The sequence below is a fragment of the Elephantulus edwardii genome, unplaced genomic scaffold (genome assembly GCF_000299155.1).
Source record: "Elephantulus edwardii isolate Elephantulus edwardi_28Jun2011 unplaced genomic scaffold, EleEdw1.0 scaffold00177, whole genome shotgun sequence".
NCBI lineage: Eukaryota > Metazoa > Chordata > Mammalia > Macroscelidea > Macroscelididae > Elephantulus > Elephantulus edwardii.
The window spans coordinates 997,760-1,011,721 of record NW_006399927.1 but is presented as its reverse complement, the minus strand read 5'-3'; the positions used below and the strand labels follow the sequence as shown (position 1 = coordinate 1,011,721).

General features: G+C 40.4%; 1 protein-coding gene across 4 annotated transcripts in view; it reads left to right on the top strand.

The window, feature by feature from the left end:
- The window catches only part of MITF (microphthalmia-associated transcription factor), a 407,075-nt gene extending 395,070 nt beyond the window's left edge, over positions 1 to 12,005 (top strand). For 2 of the 4 annotated variants that reach the window (XM_006895939.1, XM_006895940.1), the window contains exons 8-10: positions 1,199 to 1,274; positions 5,975 to 6,122; positions 11,044 to 11,840. In XM_006895939.1, the coding sequence (XP_006896001.1) occupies positions 1,199 to 1,274; positions 5,975 to 6,122; positions 11,044 to 11,445 (626 nt within the window). In that variant the 3' untranslated portion in view covers positions 11,446 to 11,840. Of the gene's footprint in view, positions 1 to 1,198; positions 1,275 to 5,974; positions 6,123 to 11,043 lie in introns of all 4 variants that reach the window. The other 2 variants (XM_006895941.1, XM_006895938.1) reach the window with 2 other exon arrangements.
- Positions 12,006 to 13,962: the final 1,957 nt, after the last annotated feature.

The window sequence follows — 13,962 nt, the reverse complement described above, 5'->3', positions numbered from 1 at the left end:
GAGTCTTTACCATCATGTCATAATTGATTGAGAGCTGGCCCTCCCGCAGGTGTCTAGGACTGTAACTTGTTCTGGAGCCTCTAGTAGATTTGAGCCTCTAGTATAGTCTTTGGGTTGGGAATACAACTCTATAGAATAGGCCTAGAAATAATGTTAACTCAGTGAGCTAGACCTCAGAATATTTGGAATTTATTTGCTGTGCTAGTTAAGTTAGAAACATTATCTCATATGCCTTACTATTTAATCTTTTCATAAGCAGAGGATAATTTCATTTAATCTGCAAATGGATTAATGAAATAGAATGCTATAGATTAGAAAGCATAGTATATTTTAAAATGTAGACTTAAGTTTTAGGTCTATGCTATCCAGTGCAGTAGCCTCTAGACCTGTGTATCCATTGAACACTTTAAATTTGGCTAGGCTGGTTGTGATTTACTACACATATAAAGTGTTGTAAGCAGTCATTGAACTGGTTCTGACTGATAACTAACCTCTGTGCAACAGAATAAAGCATCACCTGTCTCTGCCCCATCCTTCGGTCATTATTAAGTGTGAGCTCATCGCTGCTGCTACTGCTTCACTCCATCTCCTTGAAAACCTTCATCTTTTCCCCCAACCCCTCAGCTTTCCCAAGCACAATGTCCTTTTGCAGGGACAAGTCCCTTCGGAAAACAAGCCTAAAGGATGTGAGAGCTTCTCCAGAAGCACGCAGGCTGCACTTCCTCCAAGAAAGACTGTTTTCCTGGCAATCTGTGAGTTAGTTAATAATTTGAAGGCATCACTACTTCATTCATGCTGTCACGTGCCTAGAAGGTGATCGAAGATCCCATGGCTTGGGTTAGGCTACTTAGTTCTCAAGGTGACATCTATGATTTTAGCATTTTAAAGAAGTTGTTTTGAGCAGCAGATTTGACCAAGGCAGTTCAAAACTGAGGAAAATTACTTAGATTTCAGTAATGTTACAGGATAAATTATTTTTTTTAAAAATCTAAAGACTTTGGAAATGATAACATTCTGTACAAGATTTGCTCAATTTTTAAAGCACTTTAATTTACACCAAAACCAGTAAAAATAGGGACAAATCGTCCTGGTTTTCATGGTCCTGACCTGGTGACGTTAATAAGCACGCACCTTTAATGAGCTAAATGCCTGTGTGGTGCAGTTCCTAATGGCCATTTCCTGTGCTCTTTTCTTGCAGTTGAGCGAAGGAGAAGGTTTAATATAAATGACCGCATTAAAGAACTCGGTACTTTGATCCCCAAATCAAATGATCCGTAAGTACAATTGCGTGTTAATCTGCATCATACATTTTTTTTGTACCTTAATGTGGTTTTTCTCCCATATATTGTAAAAAAAAAAAGTTATTGGAAGCTAGAGTAAAGAATTACCCAGCAGACCCTTGAGATCCAATATAATTTTTACATTTTTCTTTTACTTCCTTTCATTGAGCAAAAGTTTCAAGGGAAATGTACCAGATTGTCCAGAAGGGTTATTGGACATAAAGAGTTGCTGAATGTTACAAGATAGATTTCTGAAACCTGAAAATCCTTGACATATGAATACTAAATAAAACACTTACTTTAAATTTCATAGTAACCTCTAGAGAGGTTTCAGTAGCTGTTAAAAGGGAGGTTCATTGTCGAGTTGCGTTTCAGCTTGCGTAATATCTATAGACACTGATGAAGAGATACTGGAAAATAAATGGTTAATGAAACTCAGCAGATTAAAGGTCAAATGTTTTTATGTAAGCTGGTATGTTCTTTGTTTTACCCTCAAGGAAGAAGTTTAATCCCCCTGTGAGTGTGGCAGCTAATTTGGATTTTAACTTTAACTACCACCCTCCCCTGTTCAGAGATATCACTCATGATGTTTATTTTCTCATATCTCCCTCCCCACCCTTATGGTTACCTACAGTATCAGCAAAAAAAATGCAACAAATGCACAGTTTTATGCATTAGACATTGGCTCATGTAAAGGCATAGGCTAGCAGGTGTATATGTTTTAACAGCCTATGCAGGCCTATGAAATTAGCCCTTGAATATGACCTTTCAGCTACCTAATAAAATGTAAAGATGAAATCAAGCATTATCCATGCAAGTCTTAGTAAATCTGCAGTTCACATTATTGTCAAAGAATTTGTGGCAAAATAAAGTAGCCCATTGTGAGGTGGTTTTGATAAATGTTTAAGCACAATTTCCATCTTCAACATTTTGCTTTCCCAGGTTTCAAGGAAAGCCATTTTGAACCTCACAGCATTCAAATTCTCAGTTCTGCAGCACAAATTTATCCTACTAAGGGGCTGTGACCTTCATTTCCTATAGTCAGTCTTGCATGATAGTTGAAATTGAATTCCCATTTTCCTGTTCTTTATCAGCTTTCACTTTTTAGCATATTCTTTTAAACTATACCATGTGAATCTCTTTAGCAACGTCTTATGAAATTATGAGGCTGCAGTGAAAGCTTATATTTGCATATCTTCTCTTTCCATTGTACTAGGATAGTTATGTATTTAGAATCTGAGATGATAATGATCTTTAATTGCTGGCATTGTTTTAAGATAAAACATGCTATATCTGGGTGGTGGTTTTCAGTGTCAGGTCTAGGGAGCATGCCAGAGGGTCTAGCTCAGTTCTAGCTGATCTTCCCTTCTCTTACCATTGGGCACATCTGCTTTTGTTGATTTTAGGTGTTGGGGAGCTGTATATACCTTTTTAAAAAAAATTACAAGGGTAGAGAGAATTTTCATTTAAAAAAAAAAGTCTGTTTGCCCTTTACGCCCACAAGTGATTAGTCTCAAAGGACGAAGTGAGACCCAAGTGAATTGGTTGAGATAGCCATTTCATAAATAAAACTTTCAAGTTGCTACTTACATGTTCCAGTACAAGTTCACACCTCATTGTCCTAATTGGGCATTGTTCATTATAATTGTATTTCTCTGTGGCCATCAAAGTTTCTGTGACTTTGTTCTTAGCTCAGAAAGTTTGCTCTCTGCTCCCCTCAAGTAGCTCAGATACCTCCCTGAGTTGCCATCTTTGGTGCTTACGCCCCAGAGATTAGCCTCAAGAATTCTCTGAGGTCTGTACTTCTGTCTCTCTTGGGAGGGTATCTGTTTTGTTCTTCATCCAGCCATGTGAGGATCAATTACTTGTTTTAATAGCACTCCATTTGCGTGTTTCACTTGATATTTCCGATCTGCCTTTAGGATCTGTATATTAAATTAGTTTTGTTTTCATAATTGTTGTTACTGTTGTGAATATTTATCTATATATGTGTTTTGAGTAAGTAAAGCACTATAGAGAGATATTATACTACTGTGTATTTAATTAGAAAAAGAATTCATCAGAGATACATCCTGTCTCCATACCTTTTCAATCTTTATGTGGAACAGATCATTCGAGAGAGTGGACTTTATGAGGAGGAGTGTGGCATCAGAATCAGAGGAAAACCCATCAGCAATCTGCACTATGCAGATAAACCTTGCTTGCAAAAACTGAGGAGGACCTCAAATATTTGTTGCAGAAGGTTAAGGACTGTAGCCTTCAGGGTGGATTAATCTAAACATCAAGAAGATAAAGATTCTCACCACTGAGCTTAATTGAGGCAGGAGACTCAATGACATATAACAACAACAACAATCATTTTTCTGGATGCTCAACATTTTTCAGATTGCTTTTGCCTGTGTTTTTAGGCCTTTCTTTATTGTGGATTGAGAGGAGATTGAGGTTGTTAATAATTCTAACTTGCTAGGTTCCACAATCAATACTCTTTAGTACTAGCAGTCAGGAAATAAAAAGAAGAATTGCATTGCAGAAGTCTGCTGTCAGAAGCAGAAGCAGAAGCACTTGCTCGGACGTCAGTCTAGAAACTAAGGTGCACCTGATCCAGGCCGTGGTCTTTGCAGTTACTTGCCATGAATCAGAGAACTGGACAGTGATTATGGATTACAGAAGAAGAAGTGAGGCCTTTGATTTGCAGTGTTGGAGAAGAGTATTGAACATAATATGAATAGTCAGAAGAACACACAGATCTGTCTTGGATAGGATGAAACCAAGTTTCTCTTTGGAGACTAGGATTACAAAGCTCCATCTCACGTAGTTTGGGCACGTGGCCAGGAGAGACCAGTCCTTGGAGAAAGACATCATGCTTGGAAGGGTGGAGGGCTAGCGCAGGAGAGAAAGACGCCAGAAGAGATGGACTGATACAGTAAATGGGATAAGGGGGCTCTGTGTGTCAGAGTCAGTGAGACTGGCTCAGGACAGGGCAGGCTTCACAGCTGTTGTACATAGGGTCGCTTGAGCCATAGGTAACTTAACAGCACATAACAGCAAAAACAAGTCATTTTTCTGAGATAACTAATTTTTAAGATTCCTTTTGCCGTGTTGTTTTGCCTTTCTTCATTTCCTCACTCATGAGCACATTAGAGCTGCCCTGTTATCTGTTTGACTCCATAGCACAGTGACGTATGTGCAGATGGAAATCCCATCCTTGCCTCCGCCCTCCTCATGGTTGCCGCCATATGTAAGCTCATTGTCTACATCATCTTGTCAGTTCCCATTAGAGTATAATGATTATTAACTGAGAGGCACCAAGTTCAAGGTTTCTGATTTTGAATTTCAATCTGTTCTCTTACTAGGTTGTCTGACATTGGGGAAGAAACTTGTACATTATTTTTCTCATGTTTTAAAAACTTAAAAGCAGAACTCAAACTTATCGTTGTCAAATTGAAATCGAATCATAGGTGACCTCTCCACCAGGTTTTCAGAGGTTGCAAACACATGGGAAGAGATTGTCCATCTTTTCTTTTCAGAGCAGCTAGCAGATTGTAACCGCCTGCCTGTGGGTTGGCAGCTCCACTCCTACTCACAAGGCCACTAGAGCTCTCTTGTTTGAACAAAAATTATCAGAATATCCCTATATAATCTAGGAACTTTTGTTTCTTTGTTTTTAAAGAATTTTTTATGTAGATGGAGAAGAGGACGTTGGTCTATGTGCCTTAACATGCCTCTGGAAACTCTGTGAACTTAGAGAAATGCAAGCCCTTTGAGTTTTAAGCATTGACTTGTAGTTCTCTGGTGGATATTATTGTTACTAATTATCTGTTAAAGAACAGAGTCGCTATGAGTCATGCTCACTCGATGCTTCTTAAGGACATGTGCCTTAGCTTCCCCCATCTGTAAAATGGGTATACTAATAGTATACTAATAGTATTACTCACTGATATTGTCATAACTCAGTGACCTACAAAATAGTTATAAATGTATCTGTCACATAGTAAAAACTATTGGAAGATACTTTTTATACTTCTATGGAGCTCTGGTGGCTTAGTGATAAGTAGTTGTGCTGCCAGCTCAAAGACAGGTGGTCCAAATCCACTAGCTGCTGTGCAGAAGAAAGAAGGGCAGTCTCCTCTCTTGATTTGGACCAACCCATAGCTGATCCTCCTGTGGATTTTCAGAGGCAGTTAATTACACAAGAGAAGATTGCCCATCCTTCTCCCATGGAGCAACTCGTGGATTCAAACCGTGTGCCTTTGGCACTACAGCACAGCTTCTTGCCATATATTAGACAACTTTAACAAGAGTGCTATTACCATTTTGTAGATGAGCAGAGAGAGAGACAGAGAAGTCAGATACTCTGCTTATGATTTTTTTAAATGATAAAATCCAGGGCTGTTGAACACGAGGAAACAGTGGGGTACTGGGTGTTTGTTTTGTTCTTTTACCTTAAGTTCTGAGTCTGCCTTGTGCTTGCTCTGTAATCACTGGCCCGCTGAACCCCCTCTTTTAGCATGTGTGTTTGTGTGGATTAAATAACATACGGATGGGAAACAGTGCTACAGCAAGCACTGCATGGCCAGTTTAATGCTGTCACTGCTCTTACATCTTAAGAACGTTAAAATTCCATTTTTAAGAAAATGAGTTACATTTTGGTGGAATCTTAAAGGCTAAAGTCTGTTTTCCTCTCTTTTCCTCAGAGACATGCGCTGGAACAAGGGAACCATCCTGAAAGCATCCGTGGACTATATTCGAAAGCTGCAGCGAGAACAACAGCGTGCAAAGGAGCTTGAAAACCGACAGAAGAAATTAGAGCACGCCAACCGGCATTTACTGCTCAGAATTCAGGTCTGTGGCCCGTGTTGTGTGACTGTTGTTGTTGTTGTTATGGACTGTAGAGTCCTAATGGGACCCATAGCTCACCCTCCTGCAGGTAGTAATTTGCACCAGAAGTGATTGCTCTTCTTCCATGGAGCAGCTGGTGGATTTGAACAACATGCTTTTGCGTTAAAAGCACAATTTCTTACCACTAAGCCACCAGAGCTCCCCATGTGACTGTTATTGTCATCAAGTCAGCTCCACCTCACGGCAGCCTGTGTGCAGCTGAACATAGTGCGGTCCCATCCCATACCCTGCTGTCCTCACTCTGCTCTGTACTTAACCCCATTTCTGGGGCCACTGTGTATTTTAAGAGTTCAGGTTGCCTAGTGGGTAAGGAATCCACTACCCAAAGTCATTCAAATCCACTAACTACTGCAAGGAATAAAAATGGGCAGTTTCCTCCCATATGAATTATGTTGTTGTTATGTGCCGTCGAGTCGCTTGCTACTCATGGCGACCCTGTGTACAACAGCCCTAAACTCCACTGTGTCCTGTGCCAATCGCACTGTCTCTGACACTCCCATCCCAATTATCCCAGTCACTGAATCAATCCACCTCATAGAGGGCCTTCCTCTCCTGCGCTGTCCCTCCACCCTCCCAAGCATGATATCCCTCTCCAGGGACCGGTCCCTCCTCACAACATGTCCAAAGTATGTTAGACGGAGCCTCAGAATCTTTGCCTCCAAGGAGCCACCCGGTTTAACCCTTTCCAGGACAAATCTGTTTGTTTTCCTAGCAGTCCATGGTATTCTCAATACTCTTCTCCAGCACCACATCTCAAAGGCATCAATTCTCCTTCTATCCTCCTTGGTCATTGTCCAACTCTCTGATGCATAACAAGTGATTGCAAAGACCATAGCCTGTATCAGACGCACCTTAGTTTCCAGAGAGACACCATTGCTCTTCAGTACTTTGGAGAGGTCCCTAACAGCAGACTTTCCCATGGCAATGCACCTTTTAATTTTCTGGCTGCTGGTGCCAATACTGTTGACTATGGAGCCAAGCAAACTAAAGCTGTGTACAATCTCAATCTCTTCACCATCCATCCTGATGTTGCCAATTGGTCCAGTGGTGAGAATCTTTGTCTTCTTGACATTGAGCCTCAATCCATATTGTAGGCTGCAGTCCTTGACACTCTGCAGCAGGCTCTGCAGGTCCTCTTCAGTTTCAGCAAGCAGGGTTGTGTCATCCGCATACGGCAGAGGAGGTTGATATGAATTATAGCTTCTGAAAACCTGCTGGAAGGTCACCTGTGAGTCAATTCCAACTCCACAGCTGTAAGTTGAGTTGATATCTTGATTGTTTTCTAGCATTACATGAGACAGTGTCCTGTTGCAATCTATAAGATTTTCATGAACTATCAGAAATAGATTGCTAGATCTTTCTTCCTAGTTTGTCTCAATCTAGAAGTTCCACTGAAACCTATCCATTGCAGGTTACCCTACTTCCTACATCACCTAGCACATAAGCCAGTACAATACAGCAAGTGACTGATGTGGTTGTTCCATGCCGTTGGCTTCAGAATCATAGGAAAGAAAAAGAAAATCCATAAACAGTTGACATGCATGGGCTTCATGCTTGTTAAACGTAAAGATACCTTGGTACTTGAGTCTGTGACCAAAGCCCATGTTCACATGGGATCTGAGGACACCTAGTGGTCATGCCTACACATTGTGGTGTTGGTGAAGAATATCCAAATGCACCATGGTCCACCAGAAGAGTGGACAAAGAAATCTGTCTTGGAAGAAGAACAGCCAGAATGTGTCTTAGAAGCAGGAGTAGTGATGCTCTTCTCGTGTATGGACATGTTAACAGGTGGATGCAGTTCCTGGAGAGGGCATTGTGCTTTATAAAAAGTAGGGACAATGAGAAGAGATGGATTGACGCAGTTGCCACAGCAATGGGGTCAAACACAGCAGTGACAGGCACTGGATGGGCCAGTGCTGTTTTGTTTCTGAGAGTTAGGACCACTGTGACAGCACCTAATGACAGAGATAATAAGGGCATAACTCTTAAAAATAGTAATACAGAGTGGAATTGTCTATATATCTAACTTTGTCTTGGGGGTGTGGAGGAGGGAGAAATACTGATTTGTATGTGCAGTTGGCCCAGTAATCCATTAAGCAAGTGTGGTGAGCAATATAAGCATGAGTTGGTATACACACGCCTTCTCTGGGTGCTCAGCTTCTGATGCTAAATTGAAAGGCACAGCTTCCTCTGAAACTGTCAGAAAAACTAGTTCTGCTCTCAACTTTTTTAATGGAGGAACTTTTTTAAGGTAGTTTTCGTTTACTTGCTGACTCTGGAATGCCATCTACAAGTCAGTCGGTGACGATGTATCTTTTTCTTGTTCTCAAGAAAGCCTTTGAACACGAGTAGAATAAGTTTTACTGTTTTTTGGTGTGTGGTTGGTTTTTTTGGGGTTTTTTTGGCCATAGAATCCAATGTTTTTCAGGTTTCAAGGACAGCTATTTATGGAGTCATTTTATGAAGGATAAATGTAATGAGTCAGTGTGCCAGTTTCGAGGTGTGTGTGTGTGTGTGTGTGTGTGTGTGCATTACCTGGCTGTGTTGATCCAGTCATTGACCCTCAGAGTGATTCATTTCTCATGCTTCCCGTGGCGCTGTCTCACTGTAAGCGCCTCATCTTGTCTTCCCTCAGTGTCCCAGCTGTAGGGTAAGGAGGCAGTTCTCCTCACGGGGCTGCTGATAGAGCGCTGTCTGCATGTGGACTGTAGTCACAGCACCCTGTGTATGTCAGAGCAGAACTGTGCTTGCAGGGTTTCAGGATCAAATTGTCAGACATTCTGAAGAGTGTGTGTGGGTGGACTCGAACCTCCAGCCTTTAGGTTAGCAGCTGAACCCATCTATCGTTTGACTACACAATGGTCTTCTGGGAAAAGAGCTAGAGGTTATGTGTAATTTGATCATGTTCCTCCATGTTTTCTTGTTTTTGGCTTTTGTTGTTTGGTTTGCTATGTTATTGCAAATAAATTGTTTTTGTTAGTTCACATTGAGTCCGCTTTGTCTCATGACAGTGTGGTGTGTCAGGGAACCATTGTCTGGCCGTGCACCGTCATCATCACCATCTTGGCATGTTTTAGTCCACTGATGCAGTCATGGTGTGTTCTGAGTGCTTTCTAAGATAGAGGACCACTCATTTAGAATTTTATCAGACAGTATTCAGTTTCCGTTGGCTGATTTTACGCAATGCATGACCAATCCTTTCTTCCTAGTCTCTCTGCGTGTAGAAACTCTATTGGAACCTTTCTACCAAACACTGCTGGTATTTCAAACACCAGTAGCATAGCTTTCCAGCATTAAAGCAACGTGGACGCCACCAGAATACGGCAAACTGGCAGATGGGTGGTAGCTTAGATAAATAGCAATCATTATTGAACCTCTTGAACTCAGTATATCCATTTACAAAAGCAGTGTTTATGTATGTATTACTCCTTTAACTGTAATATGCATTACAGTGTAGGACTATTTTGAAAGAGAAATGAGATCTTGTTTTGTTTTAAGGTTGCAAACATGTACTCATGTAAAATATTAATATTGTTAAATATGTAAACTGTAAATCCAGAGGGGGGAATGTCCTGGTTTTCTTCCAGGGGCACTGGGAGGCCACCAGTTAGCACTTTTGTATATCACGGAAAACATTATTAATTGGGAACACTCTGCTGTGCCATCAGCCATAGTGGTCAGGATGTGATTTATCACATCATTTAGAAATCTAAGCAATGCTTTACTCCACTGATAAACATTTTTTAATTAAACAACAAAGGATTAGGGTGTATTTTATGAGCAGGCAAACTGTCCATGTGTGGGTCCTGTTCTTATTAGTGTGGTGGTGGTGTTCATTTACGGAGGTGAATTTCCAACTTGGGCCTGGGAGCTTCTTTCCATTTTCTCTCTAACTGATGCATGCAGAAATTTTTACAGAAGAAAGGACATGAAACCTTAATAACAGTGGAAGTGCTATTATATTAAACAGCCCGGGGCTTGAAAATGATGCCTGGAGAGAGTTCCAATCGCACCTCTAGACAAGAGAAATACCATCTATTACTGCTAAGTCCAAGCCACCTACTAAGTATTTATTTCCTAGTCAAATAGTAGCCATTTGAAAAGTAAAACATAGAATTGAAAGGAAAGGGGACAATTTAGCATTCTTTTAAAATAACCACAATGACTGACAAGAAGTGTGTGTCTGCTGAGCACTGCACAACTTGACACTTTGGCTTCAGATGGGATGCCAACCTCCTGTGCTACTTTGTTTTTATCATAGCAACTTTTAAAAACAGTATTGCTGTGTATTATAATGTTTTCTAAGACTATGTTGCACAATGTGTTCTGCTGAACAGTGAATGATCTTGGGTTTAGTAGTTCTCATAAGTGAAATCACATCCTTTGCCCTGTCAGTTCGTTGCAGCAGCTCCAGGCACTACAGGGCAGAGTATGGGAACCATGAAATGCTGCTGTATAATACTGTACTTTGATGAGTTCACTTGTTAGATCTTGTTTTCTATTTTTTAAGTCTCATTGTGAACATTGATATGAGATCTTGTGTCTCTGTTTTCAAAATACATAATATTGTCAACAGACCATCTTAAAAAAAGTGATATACTACCAGCTTCAATTTTTTGTCCTTACTTGATTCTGACTCTTGGTACATGCTACAGAGACGTTTGCTATGTGGGGTTCTCTTGGCTTTGCAAAGGCGGGTTTGCAAAAGAAGCTGAGCAGGCCTTTTTCCCACATCACTGCAGAGTATCTCTGATATCATTTAGGACCACAGGAGTTACTGATTGAGACAAAAGCCCCTAAGTTGTATTATGAAATTTCCCCCTCCCAAGTGTCTGATTTTCCCCCCCTCCTTTTCTCCTAGGAACTTGAAATGCAAGCTCGAGCTCATGGACTTTCCCTTATTCCACCCATGGGTCTCTGCTCTCCAGACTTGGTGAATCGTGTCATCAAGCAGGAACCCGTCCTTGAAAACTGCAACCAAGACCCGCTGCAGCATCATGCTGACCTCACATGCACAACCACCCTTGATCTCACAGATGGTACCATCTCCTTCAATAGCAGCCTTGCCTCTGGGACGGAGGGCAGCCAGGCCTACAGTGTCCCCACAAAAATGGGCTCCAAACTGGAAGACATCCTGATGGATGACACTCTTTCTCCTGTGGGCGTAACAGATCCGCTTCTTTCCTCGGTCTCACCTGGAGCTTCGAAGACCAGCAGCCGGAGGAGTAGTATGAGCATGGAAGAAACCGAGCATGCTTGTTAGCAGGGCTGCCTAATTGCCGTTCTCATTGACTGCTTCCTTCCTTGATCTATAGATTTAATAATTTCACCCAAATGGGGTTCTCCTGATAATTTTCCTTTAATATGATATTTTTTTCATGCTTTCTCAATAGCCCAGGATATATTTTATTTTTAGAATTTTGTGAAATGAACTTGTATATTCTGTTTTACAACTACAGATGCCTCCAAAGTATTGTACAATGAATGTACATTATCTGTGAACTAAATTCTCCATGGACTTGAGCTTTCTGATCCAAGAGCATTTTGTGGCAGAGATGTTTCTGTCCACTTTTTTATTCAGAGGACTCTCAGTTTGCTATTTTATGCCTGTGACTTACTTGGAAATTACGTGTAAATTTTAATAGAATGTAAAGCAACAAAAAAAAAAGGAAGAGGAGAAGGAAGAAAAGGAATCGACACTAATCTTTTTCTATTTTCTAAGTGTGTTGATTCAGTGGTACTGCCTTAAAGAGAAAGTACCCTGCAAGCTTTGGGCAGTCTTTATACTGCAAACACTTTAAAGAAATACTGTGTTCTGTAAAAGATGAGGAAAAAAAGTGCAGCCATTCTCTAAGGACTGTCTGGTTAGGATCTGCAGTGCAGCTGAGGCGGAGCAGGGCTGGCCCCGGAGGCCAGGTGGTCAGCATCCTCCTTCGTGGCTAGATTCTGTTCTCTTCATCAATGATGTCACTCGGTTCTTCATAAAATTAGTTTTATTTTGAAATGGAAACTGATGTCCTCTCAAAGTAAGATACTGAGAGCACGGAAAGTCTTTTACTTTTTTAAAAAAAAAAGTGTTTTAATTCTTGTTTGTAAGAAAAACCAAGCTGGGCACCTTTCTGATTGGCTTTATGACTTTTTTTAGAAAATTTTAAAATTATGTTTTATTTTTTATTTTGATTTGTACAGATTCTTTATTATCATTGTTCTTTTCCACATATATGTATCAATTTGTAAGAATGTGCATCTTAAACTGAGACATTGTCAATATTTTTACAACTCACTGGTGGTTTTCCTCATTATTTATACATGAAGGAGCCTTTTCGTCAGCATCCACGGAGAGCTGGCAAACACTTTGTACATGGCTGTCTCATTCAGGACTGCGCTCCAGACATTTAAGGAGTAGTATTAATAGGCTAAATCCAGACTTCTTAGAAAAAAATAAACTTCCATATTTATTTTTAGTGATAAAAAATTAGCAATATTCTTGTAGCTTTAGTGTGCCCATTTTTGTCGTTGAAATTGGGGTTTATTTCAGCAAACCTGCTGAATTTTTTTAATACAACAATACTGTATTGGCAAATTACTGTTACTTGATAACAATGTTTTAACAAGCAGCAGTGTTATAAAGTTAGTTGCAGTGCATTATCTACTTGTGTAGTCCTATGCAATAACAGTAGTGTCAGGTGTATTCTGTCAGGCCTAGGGGTTTTCTGCCAATGGCATATGGTGTTATGTACCAGGCTGTGGAAGGGGATTTCCGAGGAACAGCCTACAGTGGAATAGCTAGTGGCATAAAGCATATCCATTCAGAATGAAGTGCCTTAAACATAGCAGTCGTCTTTTTGGGGGGACTAGCACTGACTGAACTGTAAGGAGGAGGAAGTTCAGAATGAATGGTACCTTCAGTCCAGAGGGACACGTAGTATGGTGCCTAAGTAGATGATAAAAAAGCTTCAAATTTTCCTTTAGGTATTTTTAATATCAAATATATTTTAGTGACAAGAGTGCCAACTTCATTCATCAGGAAACCTTTTTCAGGAGGATTTGTTGTGTATTTCATTTTCCTTCAAAGTATTTAAATTACAAATGTGAATTGGTGGTGAGCAGTGGAAAGTTCAGCAAGAAGGGGTGTTGTCAGCTTACATAAATATAATCAGCTGCGTAGTTCCCATGCACATTGGGCATTGAGAATCTTTGGAATCTTTTGGAAACATTGATGATGCTCTCAGTTAAATAGCTTTATTACTTAAGGGGGTAGGGAAAATAAGTTCCCATTCTTTCAGCCCCCTTAATTGTATAGCTCTTTTTATTAGAATAGTGATGCAGATCTGCATGAACAGCAAATTGTGCCATAGTGTTCACTGATACAATCATAGCATTGTCTATTTTTCTCTTCATATTTATATGGGGGGGGTAGGTGCAGAGGTCAAAGATTGCAATGCTATTATGCTAGTTTTTCTTAAGCTAATTTTGAAGGATTTTAAAAAACAGAATTGGGTTGACTAGCTCATGGTCAAGGAACTACAGCCAGAGCCAAGCAATCTTACAGAAGTCTTTGTTTAGAGAGAGTGTGGCATCTTGCACCACTGCCCTGACTTCTACAGCTCCTGTGCATGCCACTGCCCACGTCCTTGTTCCCTTGAGCTTAAAGACAATTTCTCAAGTGGCAGCTGAGTGAGCCCAGGAGAATACTGCAACCTTGGGAGTGGTTTTATTTCTTTCTTTTTTGCCAAGTTGTGTGTGGATTTGTTGTGGGAATATTTAAGCCAAGAGAGGG